Consider the following 23,487-nt stretch of genomic DNA (forward strand, 5'->3'; position numbering starts at 1 on the left):
TTATAGGTTTTGCCAATAAGTTGAACAAGAACGATATGAGTTTTTAAAAATTGCAAAAATACCAAATGCTGCTCTAGATAAAAATCTATGATTTCTCGCTTATTAATCCTAGATTCGTTAATAGCCATCGAAACGACGAATGAATGAATGAACGAAATACTCTTCGATAGTTCAGGTGGGTAGATGTTGGCCACGTTTAAGTTAGTGAACTTAGCATGAGATACGACGCATTCGATTTTTTGTACCTTGCCGCCGACGAAAATAATTACCATCGAAGTTAACAAGGGCATTTCACTAAATCTTCTGAATGTCATGAGTGGTTTCTGTTTTGTGGTGGGCATATACCATTTTCCCGCATCACCATGACTATGTAGAACGGCTAGTTTTTGATAAGGACGTCTCGAATAGATTCTTTCAAAAAATGTGCTTGGTCCGCGTTTCTCCGCGTTCACGTCACAGTAACTACGGTGTTAAAATAACGTTACGTTAGTGCAACTATAGAGAATGCAGGTTTATACACCTCTTCAAGGAAGCAAACCAATAAGTGGTCTATCTTCTATCTACTTCCGTGTGGTTTAGCTAGCGACGTTCATTGATGCCGTTACGCCACGCTATTGCCGCGTCGGTAGTAACGCTCTGACGCCGGACCGCCAACTCTCGTCGGACAGCTAAACGTATCTACCGTAGGAGCGACTAGGAGACATAACCAATATATGGCACATTTGCAACTTGAATAATGTAAGCTACTAACAGAAACAAAGAAATTTTGAGGCATTATTAAGCCGTCATAGGTCAATCTTAAACGCTGTCACCGACTACAAACATACAACAAATACACGAAACAATGCCTAGACATGTAGGGAAAAGCTAATAAATATGACTTTTCTTTTGCATTTTCCTTACTGTCGATTCATTAAGAAAATAGATTTTAGGACTAGTGCAATGGGGCCATTCTATATATATATGCATATATGCGTGTGCAGGCCGTGTTGTAGTATAGTTCTGTACTCCGTCACCATTTGAAGAATGAATCGGGAACTTTTTTTAGCGGCCTGTTTCTACGATTCTCTTCTCATCTATTGGTATCGGGCTTACCATTGGTCTTCGCGTGCATTTATTTTGGTGGTAACTGTCAACTACATGGATTATAGCGGCACACTGCGTGTGGCCTGCGCCATATCAGTAACCGTTAGGTGCGCAGATATAACAGCTATGTTGGTAAGATAGTAGGTGTTAGCATCGTTAACAAGGCTTCTCTTAGCTTGGAAAAGGGTGAACGATACGAGGAATACTTGATTGAACTACAATAGTTGGTTACCACAGCTCGGTCGACTGGTTACATTGTCAGGATGTCCCGACAAGAGCTGGCCGGGGCGCTAGAATCGCCAGAGCCCCTTCGATAGAATTACTCACATTGCGGTAATGAGATTTGACAAAAACATGTTATATATAAAGTACCAGCGGCACCTACGTGGCCATCGCGTGCGGAGCGCCAGGTTGTTCGGTCGAGCATCAAAGAAAAATAATGACATCAGTAGAGCAAAAAAGGCTCTGTTTCGTCGAAGGTATTTGCGGCTATCACAGGATCTTGGACAATTATCTCGACGGTTGTTTTTGCACAAATCTATGTTTATATTCTTAAGGAACAAGCATAATTACGTTGAGTAAACAACCAAAACTGACAGCTGAAAGTAAAAACATCTCGAGTAAAAATGGAGCCCAACGGCAGGTTAGACTAATCTAGTGAGTAAATGCCATAGGCAATAGCCACGATGGCCTGACATATTGCATTGCTATATGCCCTTGGTTGCAGATCGGGAATCACTAAGAATCGACATCATTATAACAATCATATTGCAATTTAAATGTTATGTATATGCGTTCACAGATGATAAAAGGACGACATTGTTATGACGTTTACCAGTCCCAGATTTGAATCACATAGTCTCAATTGCCATTAAGTCATTTACAGTCTATAGGGGATATCGGCGGGCTCCCCTGCGATACGTTTTTCATGTAGCTAACAATAGCATTAAGTGTACCACCAGCATCACTATAATGACAGGAAAAGCCAACTAACCAGCAACAATAGCAGACGACCTTAATGGCTCTGTACTTGCTGTCCAACGCGTCGCTTATTTGTCTCTAATTTTCCCATTTTACGTTCCCTTTTGTCCTCCCATCTTTTCTTCGAGGTGAACCATAGCCGAAACAGCTTTGCGGCGCCAACAGCAGTAGCAACGATTTAACCAATTACCAATTTGGCGGGTGGACCTCGGTTTTGGTTTGTTCATTTTTTTATGTGGGAGTACGGGGCTCGACCAACTCTTGCCGTGTTACAACTTTTGATACAGAGCCGTGAGCGCAATAACTACAACATCACACCGACAGTGACGGCGGCCAGAACGCCAAAGTCAGCAGAAAAAGCAAGCAGTTATAGTGGGACCGGCGGAAAAACCAGCCAAGAGGACGAAGCTCAAACCCGTATCCACCCTCACAGCCATCAGAGCCCCTGCCTCTCGCACGTCGCTAGTTATACTTGATTCGCTTCACGTTGACTCAATAATACGGCAACGGCAACGGCAGCAGCGTCGCCAACAACAACAAAATTAATAAAAGCAATAACGATAGCAGCCGCAGACGCGGCGCTGGTGGCAGCAGCAGCTTAGCGATGGCGACCCGGACAGCAGAGAGACGAAAACAATATGATACGAAGAAAAAAAATTAGAGCGTTGCCATAACTACAGAGGCAGCACTTACCGTATCGCAAATTGCCGCTGGTGGTAAACCGTCACAACCGTTAACGCTATGGTTGTTGAATTTGCATTGTTCAGTGTCAAGCCAAACGTGCGTTGATGTGCGTATATGTACAGTATTTACATATATATATATAGCAGATTTACCTAACTTTGTTGTTGACACCTCACAGCCGTTACCTGCTCTTGGGTTATATAGCAGGAGACGTATAGTTATCCATAGATAAATATACCGGCATAACTTCGCAAGCTCGTTAAACGGCTTAATATGACCCTGCGTTTATTGTTCATTTTTAATGAATCAATGAGCTTCGTTTTGTCCCGAGCCGCTGTGACCGTCATTTCAGTAAAATTTTTCCAGTCCCTGAGTAAATGATCAAGACAACAATACAGATACTTCGTCCGTCTATGAATAAAATTATATGGACAGTTTGTGTCGCCACGAGCAGTGCGTGCAGCTGTTGGTTGAAAGTCTCGTTTCTTGAATGGTTATGTGAGTTCATCTCGTTTCACATTTGTTTGGTCAGGGTAGGTGAGCGAAAGTGACGCAGTGCTTACGCTGCTATTTCGTGCGCGTATGAGACCTGGGCGAGCGAAAACTGAAGGCAGGCCATCATTGGCCGCCTTCTTTGTGAAGACGTTGTCAGAATGCCTTATGATCGTTGGCGCGTTAGGTTTTTCTTTGGGCAGCGAAAGCCCTTCAGGTTTTCACCAAGTCACTCATCGTGTAAAAGGGAACAGCGAAAGAAGGGTGTAAACATGAACCAGGCCCGAAAGTTGCGATACATTTCAAATAAAGTGAATTTAATTATAATAGCTCTGTCAATTAGCTCCTTCAGTATCGCTAGCAGTGTATTAAATTAATGAACTCTTATATTAGATTTTACAAAACAGCACATATTGATATTCCACCTTCTCGTAACTTGTTGTACTGTATCGTATATAATTGTTTGATAGCAAATAATCAAAGCATCTGATGAACCGTGTGCACACAGAATTTGGGCTTGTTTGTGATACATTAAAAGGCACTATATTTTCATTGGACCTGTTTTTTTTCGCCACTGACATTCAGCTTGAGTGAAACACGCCTTTGAACTTGGTTCTTTCTTCTCGTGTTTTTTGTAGTTCACTTAGATCTTTTGGAAGATGACAAGCTGACCCTGTAGCCCTACGCGTCCCTATTGACCCCATATCATCCTTGTAACAGCAGCGATAGCAGTTGCAGATAAAACGGCCTGATTTTTAGCGTCGTTAACTTAGAAGGTCGTTTTGGCCGACGAGTGGCTGACTGCATGGCCGCAGCCTTACGGGAGCTCGCGTTTCATAATACCCAGAAGCAATGCGTCGTCGGCAGCATTGAGAGGAATACTTTGTTGCCCTTGAAGACTGGGGTATAGCGAGCGCGCCGCAATTGGCTTTTTGCTCGTTGCACAGCCGAAACGAATCTCTTTTGAAATACTCGGATGATTTGTCCTGTCGCTGCTTATTCACAAATCAAGCCGACAACTTCGTTCGATGCTGCGAAAAAGAGCGAAGCACATCCAGCCGAACCATCGACTTCGGCCGCGCGTTAGGTGTGACTTGAGGTCGAAGAGCAACGAGGACTTTGCGTTCGTCACGTTTATGCGTCTACTGTCGGAAAGGCGTACAGCGCACTCAGTCCGCCTCTACTTAGACCACTACAAAACTTTGGGCCTTATGAGACGAGAGGAAAGGTGAGCAAAAGTGCGAGCATTAAAGAAACGCGTTGCCTTTCCCCAATACGCACTAGGTTCCCCACGTCATGCTATAGAAACATCGTATTCGAATAGGGGAACGCTTTTAGTGCGGTTGGAGAATCGCAGCTGGTAGCAGCACAAAGGCGATATCAGCATATTGCCATATACAGAAGATGTTAGGAAAATTGCGGGGCGACTTCATCTTTGGACAATAGCACAATTGACACGTGTGTAGGATGTTTTCTTCTGACGTAAAAGTGGTAGTCAAGAGTTTTGTTAGGCTTCAGTAGGTCGTTACTTTTAACCAATATATATAAATTACCATTAAAGCCATCTAGTCTTGTTCGCCCCGTCTTTCGTTAAGCAAGAAGTGAGATCTATTTAATGTCTAACATTATTGTTTGACGACTGCAGCAATAACTGCAGTAGATAGCCAACGCTTGAAATGCCGTGACGAGGTTTGCCAGCGTGACCCGCACATTGTAAATCGCATCACATAGTTTAGTTCCAAAAAGTCTACTCTAGGAGTTATCAACCCGAAATGGTGATAGAACCTCGCATCAGGCAATGATAAAGGACGTGTCGTTGACCGGTCGCAGGAGAGGTTACCTGAACTGCGGGTCGCGCGAGTTCCTGCAGATTGCGCCCAATACTTTTCCATTGTTGTGGACTACACATGTAGTATATGTGCTGCCAGCTTGACTCCTACATCCCGTCTTCGTTCGGACAGATCAGTGTAGCCAGAACCTGTAACAACTCAGAAGAAAGCAGCAATAGTTTTACCCAACACTTAGACTACCTTCATGTCTGGCCACTTTGTATGCACGAATCACTGCACCAGGCGGTTGAGACACCTAGGTATCTACTGTACAGTTAACACCTGATAGGCAACTAGCGCTGCAGCCGAAATGTTCCTGTTTGGAGGGAAAGCTATTATAGCTCTCATTTTCTGTTTTTCCAAGGACTTTCGTTTTGAATCGAAAACTTCTTGACAGCGACACGTCTGGTCAGTCATTTAAAGTATGCGGAGAACTCACTTTATCGTAGTTCCGCCATAAGTCGTGGGTAGGCGAGCCCGCATGAAAGTAGGCGTTCTCACCATCGCCACTATATCCACTGTAGGCGCCGATAGCCGACATCGTTGATTTTAGTATGATACGATTGATAGATGCATATGCTCACGCTCTCCGGTTGTGCAGCCCGATAAATGTTATATAATAATGTATTATTGCAGTGTTTCCTGCAAACGGCCGATTCCATGAAAAAATCGTTGGTTTCGTCGAAAGGTGGTGAGAAAGTAAAAGTAGATGCAATTGATAATTAGTTTGTGCAGGTTCACGATCCTATGCTAGAATACATCCATAATTATAATGCATTCGTAGGTATAGCAATAGAACTGTGGATAATTTACAATGTCCTAAAGCTATACAGTAGAGTGACGCAGCTCGGATACCTTAGTGATCGGCATTACTAATCTGGCTTGTTACTTCCTTGAGGAGACTTTGAGCGCGCGTGCACAACATCCTGCTATTTTAAAAATCCTCACTACGATTATTACTGACGAATGCTATCAATCCGTATCTTTTAGTTTTAGTTTCTCAAAGGCGACACGCCGTGCATGGCATTTCCGAAAGTACTTCACGAAAGAAATTCATCAAAAATCCGACGCCTTAGTTTCGGACTTAGTAGCCATATAGTTCGAAAGGAAAAAATCTTCACCTGATCACTCCCTCGATTTAGAAGCGTATCTTGTCAAAATACCAACTTGACACCTGCAGCATTGTCTTGACAACTTTGATTCAAGTTCAATAGATATGTTCATCTGTATTATAATTATTTTGCTTTGGTTTGTCATAGAACAGCGTGCCGCGATTCAACAGTCTATTTTAGTACACTAAAATTATGCAATTTTAGCTTATTTTTTCAAGTTTAGTAGTACTCAGCGTTTAATGCAAACGAACGCTTGTAATACCGTGATGAAAATGTACAAGTACCACCTGAACCGACGCCTCCTAAAGAACTAATACAACTCACGTAAAGGGGGCGTGTCGGGAAAGTTTTTCCCAGACCAGGGCAGTGCGAAAGTAAAATGTTCGTGTACCTGCCAAAACAATGAATTGCAATATTCTATATTTCTCCAAAAACATTGTAATAAGCAGGCAGCGGATCATCGAGGCTAGGCCGTACACGGATAGATGGTCGCACCAACATCCAGAGTTCATAATTACGTAAATCACACAAGACAACATTTAGGGCGCCAAGGTGGCGCAGGCAGGACAGATTTATCTGGCCACAAATGCGAACCATCTACAGCACGCTACCATCCATTGCACTTCGTCTGTGACTGTGGGCAGCCTCTAGTGGTTGGTAAGTCGCAATGGCTTGGGCAGTTCTGTACCCATCTATTACTGATTGAAGTCGAGATTGACGTCAGTCTCCATGCCACCTTCAGAGAACGTGTACTTCGTCTGACATCTTGACATTCGACAAATTGTCGCCAAATCGTAAACACCGTGAGCGACTGCCAGAGATGCAATACGCTGGCTAGAGCTCTGTGTTGAAGAAGTTTACTTCTGCGTCAGATCTCGAAGGGCTTTTCGACGTCTGGGAACCACTTGAAATCGAAGGTAGCAAAAGGTCAAGTAGCTGCAAATTCAAGCCCTAAAGTTCTTTCCCTAACGACCTGTATTATGTATAATAAACGCATGTAGCCACAGCCAGCCCAATATGCGATTCAGTACTACCTGTGTCTCGAAGCTGGTAGCTCATTCGTGAGATATGTCTGTCTTATAATCGTGTCATCCTTTTTTAACCTACGCGCTATGAAGCGACTGCAATATGGAACGTTCATTTGTAGTCAAGAAACTTATCTTGTCGACGTTAACAAACGACGTTGCTCTATCTCATGGTCGGGACAGTATAAAAGAGTTACGACCCGTACAGGGAAATGTGTCGATTCCTACAAGCCGCCAAAATGATGCCCCTATGACCCAACCATATAAATTAGTGGGGCTTATACACTGGTGAGTGTGGTACGTAATTTTTTATCTGCTCTAAGTTTTGTCCACATTTTCAACTCATCGACCTTTTCGTTTCGCAGCTTATCTCAAGCTATTCACCTATTAACTATATACAGACATAGAGAATAGTAAGACCGGATCACTATCAGAGATAAAAAATACCTAACAACTGATAATGGTCAACGACTAGAAAGTGGTCCAGGAGGCGGGTCGAACGACTACAAAGTCAGCACTATCAAATGTGTGTCTTATAGCAGCTAACCACGAACTGCTACTTATTAACTTCTGAAAAGCGTTTTTGGCCGGCGACCGTAACTTGTTGATTAATTACGTCTAGAAACATCGAAACGCTTTGCTTGTTGGAAGCTACATATGCGTTGGTGAAAGATGGTAGCAGATTCGCTGGGAAAAATTCTATATTCTTTTGATTAGAATGCCATATTTAGTTTACCGCCAATACATAATTCAATCGATGTACCGAGTTAGTGCCATGAAACCATATTGTCAACATGACCAAAATATTTACATACACTTACGGTGTGATAAATCGCGTATTAATGTCAAATAACTGAAGACTCGGTTTAAAGTAATCAACACTTGACGTTTTTCTTCTGCAACCCCAGCGTTGAACCGACCAGAAGCTGCTAGACACGAATGGCGATGCCCAAAAATGAGACATCTGATAGGCTCTTTCGTCACAGCCGTATGATCCCGATGTGCAAGGATCTGCGTATTCAGGACCATGTTAACATACGCATACTGTAGAAAATATGCAACATCTCGTAACTTTTCGAATTTAAAATATCATATTAATAGAACCCCTACCGCTGATGTTACCCTGTTTCTGTACTGCAATGTATGCTTTCGTATGTCACTCTCACTTATCTTCAATCCCTAAGAAAATTCGCGCGTATAAATTAAGTTTTTAAAGTTACATAAATTCAAACCTAAAGGAGAAAAGTATATACCCGGTGAAAAGTAAACCAGTTAAAAAAAAAGATACATAATTAAAAATGCAATAATTTAAGGTGTATTTTCTGCTCTACTGAAGCATCTACCCAACTGTTCCGGTATCTCGACCTACTATTAGCTTGTCGTGGCACAAAATTATTACTGGTTTACCTTTTATTATGACGAGTTTCTCTGACCACGAGCATTACACACAAACTCTATAGTTCGCTTGTAGTGTGCATCTATCTCATTCTGCCCATTCCGTATCTCGTATTAGAACGATGTCGACCAGAGCTGACCGTTGACTACTCAATCGCGGCATCCGATTGCCAATGCCTGGTCCGTTGACAAACCGAACCGATCGCGTTTGTTGTATCTATCTCGCTAGCGCTGTTATTCTCACACGTAACAACAACATAAACATGAGCAGAGCCCGGTTCAACACTTGCCACACTCATAAGGCCACCAGAACAGTTTATGCCGGTCCGAACGGATCTGTCAAAATTACCTTGTCTGCTAATCGGCGGTAGAGACTCAAAGGAACGTTAATACGTTAGAGAAAAGGACGAATCGGCATTGATCTGCTAACGATCGTTTGACAGTTTTCCACGGAAAAGGAATGTATACGAGTAAGTATGCTTGTCTGTCAAGTTCCAACGGTATCCACAAACAGGAAAACAAGGCCAAACGTGTACCGTTAAACCTGATTTAGGTAAGTGAGAGGATATTGCTGAATAGCAAGAGGGTAAAGAACTCAATAAATCGTTCAACAAGGCTAACAGAGCTACCTATAAGCTAGTTTTAATGGTGGTTCGCTACGAAAAGGTGCGTTTCTGAGCAGCGCAATAGAATAGATTAAGCACAATTACGGTAGAATAGAATGGAAATATAAAGAAAATTATCAACAAACAAATAATTGAGGCCGGACAGTTTTGGTTCTAACCAGCTCGGTCGAATGACCGCTAACAACAACAGGTATCATTATGATTCAAAATAACATAAAAACGGAGACAATCACACCTATATAACAAATGCAGAGTTTAGCCCTAATCCAAGAATAATTTCAATATCATTTTAGGTTAGCTAATACCAGTAGATTTGTATTCATACCGCTTTTTTCCCTTGCGCATCTCCTTCGATTTATTAACAAGCAGGCCCCGCAAGCAGGCCACGCGGGCAGACATCTCCGAAGACAAATCCTGCTCTTCTCGGCTTCAATCATTCATCTTGTTCATGTGTTGCGCATCTTGTCGCGCTGTTTAGTCTGCAGGAAGTGGCATTTGACGGTTGTGGGCCAGTGTCTGTCAGCCAGCACCCGGTGCCAGACGCATTCTCTCGTCAAAAAATGCCCACGCTAGCCTATCAGTATAAGTTAGGATTCCATAATAGTGAAATCTTTACGACAGGATGTTGTACTGTTGAAGTTGTAAAAAAGTTACTGAAGTTGTTTAGCTTTATTATTACAGATCTCCGCACAGAGCTCGCTGGGTACATTTTCTGTGCACAATTTTTTATGAGTTACCTTCACTGTTGTGGACCGTCGAAAACGCATGAATTTTACAAATTGGTGACGATATTTTGCGTGCGGCTTAAGCACTGGGGATGATCGGTCCCGGCCTGATGGCGAACAGAGAAGATCACACAGCGGACACTCAAGAACGCATAAACTGCTTTTTTGCCCTGGCTCGGCCGTATTCGCAACAAATTTCTAGTTACAATTTGTCGCCAATGTATGTACAGGATGAAGGGTTGGCACCGGCTTGGTTCTTGTTGACAGGTTCTTTCTTTAGCCTTGAACTGTTTGCGGAAGGGAGCCGTGTCCAAAGGAACGAACCTGTGAAAAATAGATATCCCATCTAGTAGAGGATAACGTGCAGATCTCTCAAGTTAGTCATCATTGTTTCGTCGCATAACTTTATAGTTACAGGACTAGTCATGAATATGATAACTAGCCGTAATCACAGACATGTATAACAGTCATCGATGTAACTGCTGTTTTCGCAACGCTTAAATTACTTAGAAGAATAACGATAAGGAATGCTACATGTATTGCCGTCGCCTTAACAGAGTGAAGTAATCTTTGAACTAGGGAATGGTAATAGCGGGTGTATAAGTCAACTTCTAACTTAAAACTGTGAACTAACCAGCATTCGCTAAACGAATCATTGAATCGAAAACGTGCCTCATAAGAACGCATGCGGTTCTTATAGTTTCTTATTTAAACTTCATAGAACATCCAATTCCAACGACAGAGTAAGCGAATGGCCTCGTCTTGCAATGGTCTCTAAGCGCATGGTTTTTTTCCTTTCCTCTCTCTGTCCTTAGCAAAGTGCGCCAGGGGCCAATATGTCGAATGCTCATTCAATTATCTGAATTTGGACAGCAGACGTGTAGCGCCTAGGACGATGTCAGCCAGCGGTCCACCAACAATGCTGTTACTCTTACATCGTATATATCCGTACACGGGTCTACAATAAATGATGGGTAAGAGGTAAACGCTAAAGTGGCTTTTTGTCGAGGGAACGATACCACTCGGTATGATGTCAGTAACTATGGTACGTAGTAGCATAAACGGTGACTAGCGAATGGTAAATTATGCTCTGAGTCAATGCTGTGCCAAAGTGAGTTTAGCGACCATGAAATTGGTAACGCAGATACGCTACACGTGTATCTAACGTACGATGAGTATGCATGGCTGTTGGAGCACAGGCGTCAGGCGAAAGAATAAAGATAAGTGAGACAAAGTGAGGCCTGTCACTAAGCGAACGTCAATCTAAGAAATGCTAAGTAAGAGCCAACTTAATGGAAAAGGATAAATGGTAGATGAAAAGCTGGTAATTATTAGTTAGTTCGATTCAGAAGGGCGCGATCATTTCTAACTTGAGTAAATTCGCATGTACATATGTTACGCTGTAGGTGATGGTCATGTGGGATCGGGAAGAGCACGAAACGGACAGATATGCGTAGGCATTGCTGTTTCTCTCTGTATGTCATTCATCTGGAATCTAGGACGACGACCCTTTGGACACAGTCCTAGACGGGCGTGTTGTGATCGAAGTGGTGCGATGACACGTCGACGAATCAATTCAATCCCGTGTACTTCAGTTGTGTATCAGGTTGCTCTTTCGAACACCTTCCTTAACCCACTTTGAATATAAATAATACCCTAGAAATAGTAGGACAGACTGTCGACGATAGCTCTTACATATCTCGAAAGGAAACATATCGGTTCTTGTCCCTATATTGATTAGCAATTATCTTGAATTACTTCAACTGGCCACTTTAGTTAATATTAATAATTATCGTATAGAACGTATAGCTTAAAACATGAAGCCTGCTCAGACATGCTCTTTCAATCGATATCGAAAATAAACAATGAAATTTGCCAAGTTGAAGTCCTAATATTCTAATGAAGTGCCATTTGAAAAGTCATTTGATACAAAGAGTAGCAATCGGGAGATCTGAATGGTGTGCTTCTTTGTTTTTGTCTAGTTATCTGTAAATGGCGGCTTGTCTTTGGAAGGTTATGGAATAAATAGAGTCGGGTTTCTAGCAAAGAGGTCACATTAATATAATACAGAGACCAGCAATGATTTTCCCGTTTGCGCCCGGCCGCGTATTTCAATTGTAAATTCAGAAGTGGTTTTCGATATCATCTTCTTTGAGCCCAACAATCCAATATTTTTTTTTTAATTCTGTTATAGGTCTTTGTCCTTCTCCTTTCTTCGGTCACTTTGACTGCTCAGTGTCGTCTGCTCTTAATTCCAAAGGGAAAAGAATTTCTCTTGATGACATCAACAATCTTTCGTATCTTCTTGTACTATCCGAGAGTTTCAAGTCCGACTGAAGAAGGCAAAGCCGAAATTGCTATTCCTATACTCGTGGTCGAACAGGAAGTACAAATATCAGTTGTCTTTTTGGCCTGTTTTATTCGTTGTACAATTGTGCGTCTCTCGTAATGGTTTAAATATTTATCGTGTTGTTAGGCCAATTGACTTAAGCTCCCTAAAATGCCATAGTGCAATTAGTTTTGCATAGACGTCCTTAGAATGGTCAGTTTTTTGCTCTACTTTATACCACAAAATGAAGCCACATGAAAACAGTAGAGTTTAGTAGAATAATAAATCGATTTATCATCAAAACTTTTGTCAGAACTTTGTTGGGTTAAAAAGTGTTGTGATTATTAGTAGAGCCTAAAGATAATAGGCTTAGGATAATAGGACCTTCCTGCATGATCTTACATTAGCCTCGCTACATAAGTCTATCTTCGTTAAGTTACGTCCTACCAGCAACTTGTTTGCGATACATTCTTCTTTATACTATAGCATTGCTTTGAGTTTTAGGGTAACAAAAAAACAGATCAGTATGTTTATACTATATATATATATATATATATAACGTGTATCGTAATTGTTAGCTCGTTCTGGCAGAGGGATTTACTCGCATAATATTGGCTAAGATAACAGTTTCGCGCAAAAGGCTACCACGTTGTAGCCATCTTGTAGCTAGAATTGCATGGTATTTATTCGCAGTGAATGGTACGACAACCCTATCGGGGACTAATTGAGCTTTTGTTAAGCGTTTCGTTATCTTTCTCAATGTACACTGCCGACTAGATAGATATCCCATATAGGCTATAATAGTGGAAGGTATTCAGATAAATATAAATAAAAAAAAAAAAATAAAATAAATTACGAGTTTCGTTTATTAAAGGACACCTTCTACCCAGAAGATGCCGGCAAGACAAATGTTATGTCTCACTCCACTCTATGCAGGTGGGCAGCTTTCAGATGTTATGTCTCTAGTCTCGTAGATATGAGCGGAGCGCAAACAGCACCATGTGATGGAGAATGACTAAAAAGCCGGGTCGTTTGACACAGGCAATTGAAGAAAAACCTTAAGAACTGTTTTACTTTACCCAATTTTTATCGGCAGTCGGCACCGTAACAAAACATAGCGTAACACAACTAGGGAATACTGTAATAGAAACAGCATCAAAGCCAGAAGCCGCGCTCACATCGTTATATAGTAGCAGGCAAACTATGAAAAATTGTTGTTGTTATTATTGCTATTTCTAGTTGCGACAACGATGATCATATGGGTTGTTCTGTCGCAGTTGCCTACGTTTTTTCTCGGGTATCTGTGTATCACTATGAGGGTAATGGTTGAATTGATTTGATGTAGGCTGCCTACTGCGCAAGAGGGATGATGTTGTTGTTTGTTGAGGTCTGCGTATCTCCCAGAGTAAGTCGATCTTTTCCTTTTGATCCGTTGTGGTCGGTGGTGTCTCTCCATTCGGCGTGTATATGTGTGTCAATGTATGATAACACGAAGATCTGATCGTCGACGTGGCTCAGTTTAGGCACAGCCCTCCGCGAAGACCTAGCAGACGGACCGGCTCGATGAAAGCAACGGATCACAGACAGAATCGCCCTGGTTGATGATGACAGCAGTAGCGATGATGTTCATGTCGATGATGACTATAAGACGGGAGTATCATGATGGTAAACAGTAATACCGGCAATGACGGCAGAATCCGCAACACCAGCAACAGTGAAAAGGGACCCATGATTGCTATCTATTTTCCGAATTCCTTCGAGAAGCTGTTATCAGTTCACGGAAATAATGGCTAAGTCCTGTAACAGCTGAGACTTGGGGAACTAGAGATTAGTCTGGAAACAGACAGACAACTGTAGGGAGAGATGATACTAAGATTTTTGTCAGTTGCTCCCACTGATCAAAGTGTATTGGAATTACAGAGGGAATACGGCTTGCTATCGCTTCGTATGAAACATTTTGCTTTGGGCAAGACGTATATCGAAGCTAACGCCTTGGACCACCTCCGTGAATATCCCCGTTGTCTTCATATATACCTTATACATAGATAAGTACATCTATATGGGGTAAAATCGCATGTATACATAGATTGTAGAACTCATTCCACGTATTTATTTTTTTGCATTGATCTCTTCTTTCGTTTGCCGCTGTTAGTTATCTGTCCTATCTTTACACAGAAAACACTCTGCTACTTGCAAGATCAGGCGCATCTAACTCCTGTCTCAAACGATCACTACCCTAACAGGTGTTCGATTTTCGAGCGTATTGCCGAACCCAGCTCGGTCTATGCTGTGTTTAGACAGTCCGATATATTTCAATCGTCTACCTGCATCACTTAGTTCGTTCGTCGATCGGTTGGCCTGGGTTCTTTGCACGTGCGAATACGCGTTCTTAAGGTTTGTTTCCCTGAACGGTATCAACAATCGCAAAGAACGGCAAGACATTTGACGCGTCACCTGCTTTCCTATCCGACGATTCTGAGTAGCGCGGGCGCCCTGTGCTTGACCCGCAAAAATAGAACAAGTCTTACGCTTTCGATTTCGTTGTCCTATGTTGCTTCGCGAGGCGTCGCTTATTGAATAGCGATAGTAACTCGTATTATTACCGGTTATTTTCCTGCGGTTACTTCACGCTTGGTCTGATCATTTCCATTGGCAATTCATTCAATCCTAATTGCGTATCGCCGACATGACATTGTGCTGAATAAGTCATGACTGTGTTGTGGCGCGGTGTCAACTCGGCCTAGCAAGAGCGTTTAACCCACAGGCAGTGACAAAATCGACCCCCAGTTGCTGTCGCGGACGCTAGCGTACACAGCATTATATGAATTACACATATTGGTCAAATGGCTGAGAAACGGACGGTTCGACGTTTCAAGTCCTAATCACTTAGTCTTTGCTGATGTAAGTCACTTTGTCGACGAAGCTGCAAAACGTGAAGATGCATACGCGAATCGAGAAGGTATGGGACTCAATTAGGGGGGCGTGCCACATTTCGTGATCGCTCTGCGATGCGCCCACATCGACCCGATATATGACTCTGACTGAGACAGAGGAACATTGCGAATAATCCATACGATATGACTGAGCGGCCGTTGTGTATTTAACACAAGAGCAAGCGTCAACACGTAGTAAGTAAATGAGTTAACAAATATGTATTTCCGTATTTCTAGTCACTGGCAAGCCCCCAATAACTGAACTTCAGTAATTCGAGTTCAGCTTGTCGCGCTTACGTATCTTAACAACGTATTTCTGACTTGGCATTGCTGTAGGGGATCTGTTTTTGTATTCACCTTTGTTCCCACTGTAAAGAGCCACTTCGGTTAGTTACAAGTTTATATTCATTTTAATTTTTATTTACTAACAGTATAAAAGATCATGTACACTTAACAGAATCAGGGAAATTATGTTTCTGTACTGCTATACGACCATGTGAAATTAGTATTAAAAACGTTTACCTAAATTTGATCATAAAAATACGCTTGCTAAGGATGGAAGGAGGAAGCACTTCGCCTGGAATTCAACTTTGACGGCGTGTCCCGAAGTCTTTCCTTTCCCTTTTAGTTGTCCTACTTATGTTTTAACAAAGCTTCTCAAAAGAACATAGTCGACTCCAGCAAATATACCTTTTTTGATGTCCATAAGCGACGCCAATAAGCAATTCCTACTAGGAAAAATACGTAGCGTTTCTGTACACTCCGGCGTTTGTCATTGTACTCTTAGGCATGCAATTCGCTTCTAAATATTTGGAGTTTTACCTCCAATACTGCTTGCATCAGGACTATACCGACCGTATAGGACACTAGATATATCGTTTTGTCGTTCTAATTTTTTCTGGAACCACTGTAAAATCGAAGAAGCCCGCTGATGCTAGCATACTGTCTGCATTGGTAAATGGAGACGGTTAAACTTACCGAATCACAGAGAAATTCTTCTAACTAACTCGTAGATTGAAGCTTTCGAGATTCACTAAAATTCTATTTAACCTAACTGACCGCGACAAATCTATATGAGCACAAGCTCTTTTATCAACCGGTCGTTCTTGCTATCGATGATTACGAGATCCATTCGACCAATTGATGATATGTATCAATACTCATTTTGGAGAAGTTCTATCACTGACGGCTGTCAAGGATGTCGAAAGATTTCAGCTGCGCTCCTGTATTCAGCTATTTGAAGTTTGCAAACGGATTCTTCCCATTCGGCTCCATTCAATACTGAGTCGCACGGGAGAAATTTCCGCAACCTCGGATATCGTTCGGCGAAATTTGTTCTTATACAAGGAGAGCAACTCTGCTGGGTGTAAACATCATTATCTAGATTGCTCATATGATTACCTTTAATTAGCAATTGCTCTATATAAAATTCTGCGTTTCTAGCTTTAATGCTATTGTGCCTATTGATTCTTGCTTTTTCACTGTTTTGCCAATCCGGTTTACGATGATGATGGTAGTTTTGAAGATGTTGAGGCCCCGTTAAATTGTTTCTTGATCCTCTATGAGGCACTCTCTGGGACGCAAACGTATGGTAACTCGTTTACTGACCATGAAACTGTGAATTTCTGGTGTTACCCATAACACCGAGGTGTGAATTTGAACGCGACAAAATGCGTCTTGCCAAATGTCAGAGAATGTCTCCTGCCTCGTCGCTTGACGGTGCTTCCTCCCGCGTTTTTGTTGTTTCCCTGTACCTTGCTACTGTTAGCGACGCCTCGAGTAGTACTAAAGGCAGTAGTAGTAGTAGTAGTATGGTCTCACTCGTATTTCGGTTCCGTCGTTTAAATCGTCGTCGTATACACGTCTTTTTGCGTACTTGCCTATGCGTCTTTGTACTTGTCGTCATTCATCGAACGAGCTAACCGGTTATTGTTACGACTTTGTCCGTCCGTCGATTTGTGACCACTGCTGCGATTCAGTTAAGAATTCACTCTGACCGTTACGATCGACTGATACTGCCATCCCATCCGCAGCATACGACAATCAGAAACGCCAGCTTGCCGAATACTTAAAGAAGCAACAAGATCGCGAAGCATACTATGAAGACCAAGTGTAATGGACGAGGCGGAGCCCAACGTTGTAGGAGTGGAAACTGTTGTGCCAGGCTGTTTTGTGTCGAACAGACGGGCGGACAATCTGACTGGACGAAAACGATCTGCTGAAATCCGTTTGCAGATTTTTGTCGCCTGTTTGTGCGGCCGCCAAATCGGCTCTTTGCACCGAGTTTTCTTTTGGAATAGTGCCATTCTCGCAACGACTAACAAGAAATACTGGAAAAATATCCGAATATGCATATGTGCATGTAATACATTCGACGGATCTGTCGTGTTGCGGCACAAATCAGAGCAAGCCAGAGCTGAACTTCTACTGACGATTTTAAAAGAGAAATAAGAGCAGCATCGACCCATCGAGAAAGCATCACCCGTCACGTTGATAGAGTAATGCCAGAAGAGGTTCAGCCACTTGTGGGCCGGTTACCCTCTAGCCTTAGTCCAACTCTCCTATTCCATCAGCCGTTGGCTGATCGGTCTATGAGGGTTCTAATTAAGAAACAGTAGATAACTTTCTCCTTTACGTATACGACAACCCTTTTATGCTACACACTTTAGATACGTAGCTACAGGTGCAACTGATATTTTTTTTATTGATCGCCGACTAAACGGATGTTTTGACCAGTTATTGGTCTTCGACATTGCTTCAAACGATCGACCGTTAGAACGAAACGAAATGTGCCTACGCTCTATTTTAAACTCACGGCCTTTCATGTGTTCCTAAAATTAGGGGTCACTTACTGAGGCATGCTATTTTGATTTAAATTAGCATGAATGTATATGGCCGCCATGTCGGATCAACAGCTTATTGTAGGTGCTACATTTGTGCTGACGCTAATTCCATTGCAATAAAGTGTATATTAAACAATGCTGGTGCTTCGAATGGCCCAGAACGTGTTCGGCTTGAGCTAAACAAAAACCGGTGGGTGTTCGAGGGCATTGACAGAAATGTCTATCTTTTTAGGTATTCATACGAAATTTCTGTTTGTATTAGTGCTAAAATCAAATATACACTATACCAAAGAGGACTAAGCATATATTCGCTTTTGGTTAAGGGTTCCGTTGCTGTACAAACGGATAGCGGATTACAGCCAATGAGCCGATTAGCTCCGACTTGGCCATTAATGACGCGAGTCAAAACGGATGAGTGAAAGCCTATTGTAAACACTGGATAGAAAAAGACGAACGAATCATCAAACAGTGTCCTTATTTGCTACATTGCCAAATTCGTCCTGTCGCCTCCGCATGGTCTCGACTTCGACTGGTCCGACACCGTCATAGTTAATCAGATTTCAATGTACAGTACATAATGGTATCGCCTTCTAAGCCAACTTATTTCAGTCACGGATTTCACTATTTTGAGAAGGGTCGCTCCCGCCTGTGTACCGTACAGGTCAGGAAAAAAACAAGTGATTACGGAAATGGCCGAAACCAGCTTTTCTTAGTCCATTGCTTATTAATACGAGTAGAGTCACTTTCATATAAATACTATGTTGAATATGAGCGGGCCAAGTTATGAGCTATTTCTAATAAGGGTCGACAAGTCGAGCCTTTGTGCCTACGTGCACAAGTATACAGAATAAATGCCATAGTATATGTGTCGTAACAACTGTCCAATAGAACATGATACAATTAGTTGAATACGTACGCAAAAATGATGAAACCTTTGAGTAACGATTCTGCACGATGGCGTCAATCGAGAAACATAAGTCGATTGATGGTCACAAGTCCTTTATGCACGATACTTAAGCTGTTAGGCATTACTTCACACTGGTTTTTCTGGATCTGGCTGGGGTTTTTTTCCAAAAAATCCACAAAATGACACGGTAATGGTAAAAACCATAGAAACTATTTGAAACAGCGCCGGTCACATATTTACGGTTACCGTGGTGACGCGTCCAGAGAGATACCCACTATGCCAGCCACCCAGATCTCGTCGCACCACGCGTGATAGCGTAGCTGTATCACTGCTGACATCGAATAGGAAAAACACATTTCTTAATTATTAATTAACTTAGATATTAATGCAATTAACTCATTCATCCTAGCTAATAAATGCGTGCGCACCTGTTGATTTCCATAAATCCTCTTCTCATTCCACGTTCTTGGTCTTCTAGAAACCGTAAGTGGTAATGCAACACTGACTGGCGGTAGATGTTGGTCGATTACGACGTCCGAGCGTGGTAACGCAGGTCTGACACGTTGGTCTTTGTAGAAAATGCATGGACGCAATCAGAATGGCCAGATAACGATAGAGATATCGTATAAGAAATCCTCTGGATAGCGCACGAGCTTAAGGTGAGTTGGACAATGGTTTTACTCGCTACGGCCATGTTGTCGTCTGAAAAGGAAGAGCGGCATTTCAGCAGCTGAACGCTACTGGGAAACACCGCCATAGTCGATCTGTCTCTGCTTCTCATAGAAGTTGACGATAACCTGGCGTCGTTTTTCAGTCATAGAGAGGAGCCTTTCTTCGAAGGGTTGATTCGACGCATCGTTTAGTTTGTCACAATTTAGCATTTTAAAAAGCTCGAACGTCATTTCTGCACTGACTTTCGGAGGAACGTGGGCAGCTTCGTAGCCTTCGCCGCTCTCGTACTTGAACAGAACAATTACTTGAAGTGTGTGTTATATGCGCCAAAATAAATTCGGACGGGTGTCTGGCGTCAAAGAACAGCGCGCCGATTGGCACCGTAGTTCACTGAGCAATGCATGAGAAAATGAAATTTACATTATCCAATTAGCCTCCTCTACTTATCAAAGTTTAAAACCAAACATCGATAGCAATAACAGTACTGATCTAACGATGAAACGTCTGAAACCACTACTACTGGATGATTGTTTACTTTTCGTTAAAAAAAATCGCAAGATTCATAGTTACATAAAAACGTCACAATCGTATACTGATGATCCTATAATGATATGTTTGCTCGCATAGCAGCTCCGAATTTACCGTCCACTGCGCATGATAAGAACTGATAATGATGGTGTGTAATATAACGTTTTGTGTTAGATAAATGATGACGAAAAGAGACCGGCGTTAAAAAAATTTTTACACTTCCGCTCGATCAAGCTTGTCATTAGTATACGTTTCTCGATCGATCTACATGTAACGATTAGGTATAGGGGATTAGCAAGTCTACATCGCAAACAAACTGTCAGCACCAAGTTATAGGCCTGTAAAATTATCCTAGTTTTTTTAATGCAGAAAAATTCTCGTCAGCAACTTCTTCACATTTATCTTTTCGGTCACTTATGCACCGTGCCTACGTAGAGAGAAAGCCAACTTCAGTTCTATTGTTATCGTTGCAATTATGTTATGCCGCATCTCTTCGTCGTATATTATTCATGTTTTCGAACTGTTGGACGAACATTAGAACCAAATAAATTCAACAGCTGACTATATATATATATATATATATATATATATATTGGGGTTACTGCCTCTTGGAACAGCAGCAGTCTAACAAAGGAGGAGGAGTTACGCGCGATACCCAAAGCGAGTTGACTTTTAGGGATTCTGCCGCAAACTACTATTGTAGTATGGGCCAGACGCTTTTATGGATAAGTTTGTCTGCCGTCGATCCTCAATCAGGAATCGGGACTCCCTTGGCCGAACTGTTCAATCCGAATCAGTTGTCTCATTGAAGCAAGAGAGCAGATACGACGGGTAATACCGTGCCGTTACGTCCCGTGCCGCCGTCAGTCTACGTGGACCATCATATATTGGCGACACTTGAACGGCTCAGTTGATAAGTTGGTCACATTGCGGATGTGTTCCGCGTTCTGTTTTTCGCGAGGTAGAAATTACCTTCATTGATTGATAAACACTTACTCTAGGCTAGCACCGCTCAGTGTAATATATGTGCATATATGTACTCGGATATGTGCATATCCACTCCTGTATATAGCAAATAGAAATGCTAATTACCTCTAAGGATTGGCAGGTAATGACGATATGTCGAGACACGACAGACCAATGAAATGGTAACGACTATGATGACGCATATGTTGGATAGCGTGATAAAAGCGGAAGAGGCATGAATTGCTGCTAAATAAATATAAAAATAATAGCTAGTTCGCTCAACTCTCGCCAGCTTTTCATCCTAACCGAAAATAAACAATTACGTATGATTCATAACGAGGGCAAGTGTTTTGCCGTAGCTCACATTAAATCGGAGAAATTGATTGAACTCTATTTTGACACTGCTGCCTCTCGGCTTTGCTATGTTTTAAAGCCAATACTCCTAAGTAAATAAAATTTGTCGATCCTCTCTTCTGTGTCGCACTAAGGAAAGCAGAGCTTTCATCGGTTATACCTTTGACCTATTTTGTTTCTCTTGAAATTAAGCAAACACGGTTCTCGAGTGTTAAACCTACTTGTATGAGTGCTGTTTTTTTGTCCTCAGAATAAGCGTAATGATAGCGCAGAAGATCACTTACCAACACAGGGGTTAGCGTCGCCAGCCGTGGCCCGAGCCCAAGGCCTGTCGAAATGGAATGGTTTACACTTTTCGCAATCCCTGCCGGCCGTATTGTGCCTACAATCGCAGATGCTTTCACCGTTCTCGTCCCGAGCACACTTTGCCGCGTGGCCATTGCATTTGCAACGGCCTCCAACGGCTAAGTCCGAGACGGCGTAGAAATACTGGCCGTCTTCAGAGGTGCCCCCTCCATTCGAGGCGCTTATCGGCTGAGTAGCTTGCGCTTGCATCGTATCATTCCCTCCCTCTTGATCGAATTCGTCATCGTCCTCGAGCGAGTTCTCTTGATAATTGATCAGTTTGTTGAAGACAACCTTTATATCGGTTGCGGTGACCCAGTCCTGGAGGACTGGGCTTGTGTCGAAGTCATACGCCGATGGTCGACCTTCTAGTGTGCTAAATGCAATACGATTCTCCGTCGGAATACTAGCTGTATCCGTACATAAGGCTTCGTGTTCGTTGTCGTTTGTGATGTCGGCCCGATTGGGTCTGCCGTAGGTTTTTCGACAAGACGAAGAGTAGAACTGGAACGGCTGCCACGTCTTTCCATAGTCTGAACTCTTGTATAAGGCAAGCGAGTCTGGCTTAGGACCGCAGAAACTTAGCGACACATAAGTGAGTTCGTACTTTTTGTCCAGCGACAGGGTCAGCGTGACGTTCTGCGACGGACTGCTAAACGGTTCGGACATCCAACAGGTAAGGTTGCTAGGATTGTTTAGATCGGTAAGGTAGGAAGGAGGATGGCAAAGTTTCGCGCTTCCTTCGTCACAAATGTCACAAGTACGAATCAACTCGCCGCGCTTGTCGGCATTCGTCGAACAATGTCGAGTTGGTGGGTTCCCACATGTCGACGTCGAGATGACAGGTCGATTAAAGGCAGCGTTGACGAAGTCCGGAATACACCGTTTCGGATTACCCCGCTCGTCATAACACGGATCAATCGGGGCCTGTTCCGATTGGAACATCGACAAGAAGCTCGAGTCGTCTTCTTCTGACTCGAGTGGCTGGTACTTCCGATAGGTTCGACCGGCGGCCAAACCTATCAGGGTAACAGTTACCACAATGATACGCATTTCGCACACTGTCATTTGGTACGGGCGGGGTACCACCTGCACACGAAGCGATTAAGCACCACCTGGCACACCTAGAACCGCTCTTGTTCTATATTACACTAGCTGCAGAAGGAGGGCGCGTACTAAGCAATTTGTACAATGTAGGGCGCTTACTGCTCACATCGGATCATCATCCTCTAGGGTAGTCTTTTGACAAAACGATAAGTCACGTTGTTTTATCACTTTCTTTTTGACACTTTCTTTACACCGACACTTAATCCTTGTCACTTGGAGCACTTCCGCTATTTAAAGTTGCTCTTCTGAACAACAGCAGCAAAAACAATGATGATGTCAACTTTGTCCATTTTTGTCAGCCTGGCCCTATACGTGCACACGCTGCTGGTATGCTTTTGTCTAGCTATCTGTTTCTATAGCTGGGTTTAGCACACGGGCGCAGCTTACGACCCGCAAGGTTTCAGGGACCAATACCCTCTTTGAAGACGCTTATCTAGAAGTATAAAACGAAGAGGAAACTTGATTTAGCTAGTTCATCATGCAGTCGATGTGAGGTCATATCTGTCTTTGTAGACAGTGGCTATACCGTACTCGTATCTTAGTGCACA

At 42.6% G+C, this 23,487-nt stretch overlaps 1 protein-coding gene across 1 annotated transcript in view; it reads right to left on the bottom strand.

Annotated features, from left to right (window-relative positions):
* LOC111270330 (netrin-1) overlaps nt 1-23,487 on the bottom strand; it is a 78,296-nt gene that overhangs the window by 54,045 nt on the left and 764 nt on the right. The window contains exon 2 of the mRNA XM_022850492.2: nt 21,772-23,372. Within this exon, the coding sequence (XP_022706227.1) occupies nt 21,772-22,900 (1,129 nt within the window). The 5' untranslated portion in view covers nt 22,901-23,372. The remainder of the gene's footprint in view (nt 1-21,771; nt 23,373-23,487) is intronic.

This window comes from Varroa jacobsoni, unplaced genomic scaffold (genome assembly GCF_002532875.2).
Source record: "Varroa jacobsoni isolate VJ856 unplaced genomic scaffold, vjacob_1.0 scaffold_1463, whole genome shotgun sequence".
Classification (NCBI taxonomy): Eukaryota; Metazoa; Arthropoda; class Arachnida; order Mesostigmata; family Varroidae; genus Varroa; species Varroa jacobsoni.